Below are 1,415 nucleotides of genomic sequence, written 5' to 3'. Positions count from 1 at the left end.
AATAATAATAAAAACATAAGCAGATAATCTGATGGAGAAATTCAGAGAAAATTTCCCCATCAGAAATTTTTGAGAAAAAGAAAAATTTGATGCTTTTTCTCAAACCAAAAGACAGTTCAGTCAGAACTGCAATTTGTGTCATGCATAATTTCATATTTAAATTCTACTTCTCAACACTCTTAACAACAGTCCACAACATATTATGAAACACTTGGCTTTACTGGTATAATTTATGGCTATTGCACTGTATTACAAATGAGTAAGCTAATTTCAATATGTTATTCTATAACACTCCTCTACGATTTAATACAGCAGTGATTACAAGGTCTTGTTTTTGCTTTCATGCGATTGAGATAAGTTCTTTTGCAAAGCTTCTTAACTGCATTCATCACTTCTTCTGTCTTCAAAGCATATACAATCGGATCGAGCAAAGCTGGTATTGTGTGTGTCAATGTGGAATTTATCATTCTGGCATTAGGATCAATGTAGGAGGTCATTGCAGCTATGTTAGTGATTCCAATTGGCAAGAAGAAAATGACCACAAGGATCAGGTGAGAAGTACAAGTTTTTAATGCTCTGAGTCGCTCCTCTCTTGACGTAGTCCTGCTCAATGCTATGAAAATACAGACATATGTGGCTATTATGAATATAAGAGGAATGATGATAAGTATAGCAACAAGTGCAGATGCCATGTTGTAATTTAAAGATGTATCATTACAAGCCAGACGATAAACTGGTCCGTGATCACAGAAAAAGCTGTTAACCACCAAAGATCTACAGAATGAGAGACGATTAACAAGCCCAACCATGGTTGCTATTACACTCACTAAAAAAATCCATACAAACAGCAGAATTGCAGTAATTGATTGTTCAGTCACAATACTATGATACCTTAAAGGGAAACAAATGGCTATAAGTCTGTCATATGCCATAGTGACAAGTGTCCATGACTGCACACTTGCAAAGAAAATAACAAAGAACATATAACTTAAACAGGCGTCATAGAGGATGTATCTCCTGTCAAACAGAAACGTATCTAAGACTTTTGGGATGAGAGCTGTGCTCCCACACAAATCTGTCAAGGCCATGTTGAACACAATCATGTATTTAGGAGTATGAAGAGTCTTCACCAGTGAAATAAGTGAGAGAAGAAAACCATTACCCAAAACAGTCATGATGTAGACAAAACACAGGAAGGCATAGAAATACCTAATATGAGGGATGTTGGAAAACCCACTGAGATAAAATTTTGCAGGGCGAACAAATGTGTTATTAAACATGGTAGTGGTTTTATCTTCTGTTCCCATTGCAAATATTTGTTTCCCTAAACATAATAACAGTAGAATAGAATAAAGCATAATGAGTTACTTCATTGTTGCTGTGTAAAAAAACTAAATTCACCCGCGAAGACAGAG

General features: G+C 35.5%; 1 protein-coding gene across 1 annotated transcript; it reads right to left on the bottom strand.

Moving 5' to 3' along the window:
* Positions 1–296: 296 nt before the first annotated feature.
* Positions 297–1,175, bottom strand: LOC112435444 (olfactory receptor 8G17-like). The gene has a single exon (XM_024804037.2). It carries the CDS (start codon positions 1,173–1,175, stop codon positions 297–299), a length of 879 nt encoding a protein of 292 aa, XP_024659805.2.
* Between the last annotated feature and the right edge of the window lie 240 nt (positions 1,176–1,415).

The sequence above is a fragment of the Maylandia zebra genome, linkage group LG10 (assembly GCF_041146795.1).
Source record: "Maylandia zebra isolate NMK-2024a linkage group LG10, Mzebra_GT3a, whole genome shotgun sequence".
Lineage (NCBI taxonomy): Eukaryota > Metazoa > Chordata > Actinopteri > Cichliformes > Cichlidae > Maylandia > Maylandia zebra.
Note: the sequence above shows the minus strand (reverse complement) of the source record. Positions and strands in the feature narration are given on the sequence as shown.

What these genes read in the sequence shown, in the direction of transcription:
- LOC112435444 (XM_024804037.2), bottom strand. Translation starts at nt 1,175, where the DNA reads ATGACTGTTTTGGGTAATGGTTTTCTTCTCTCACTTATTTCACTGGTG.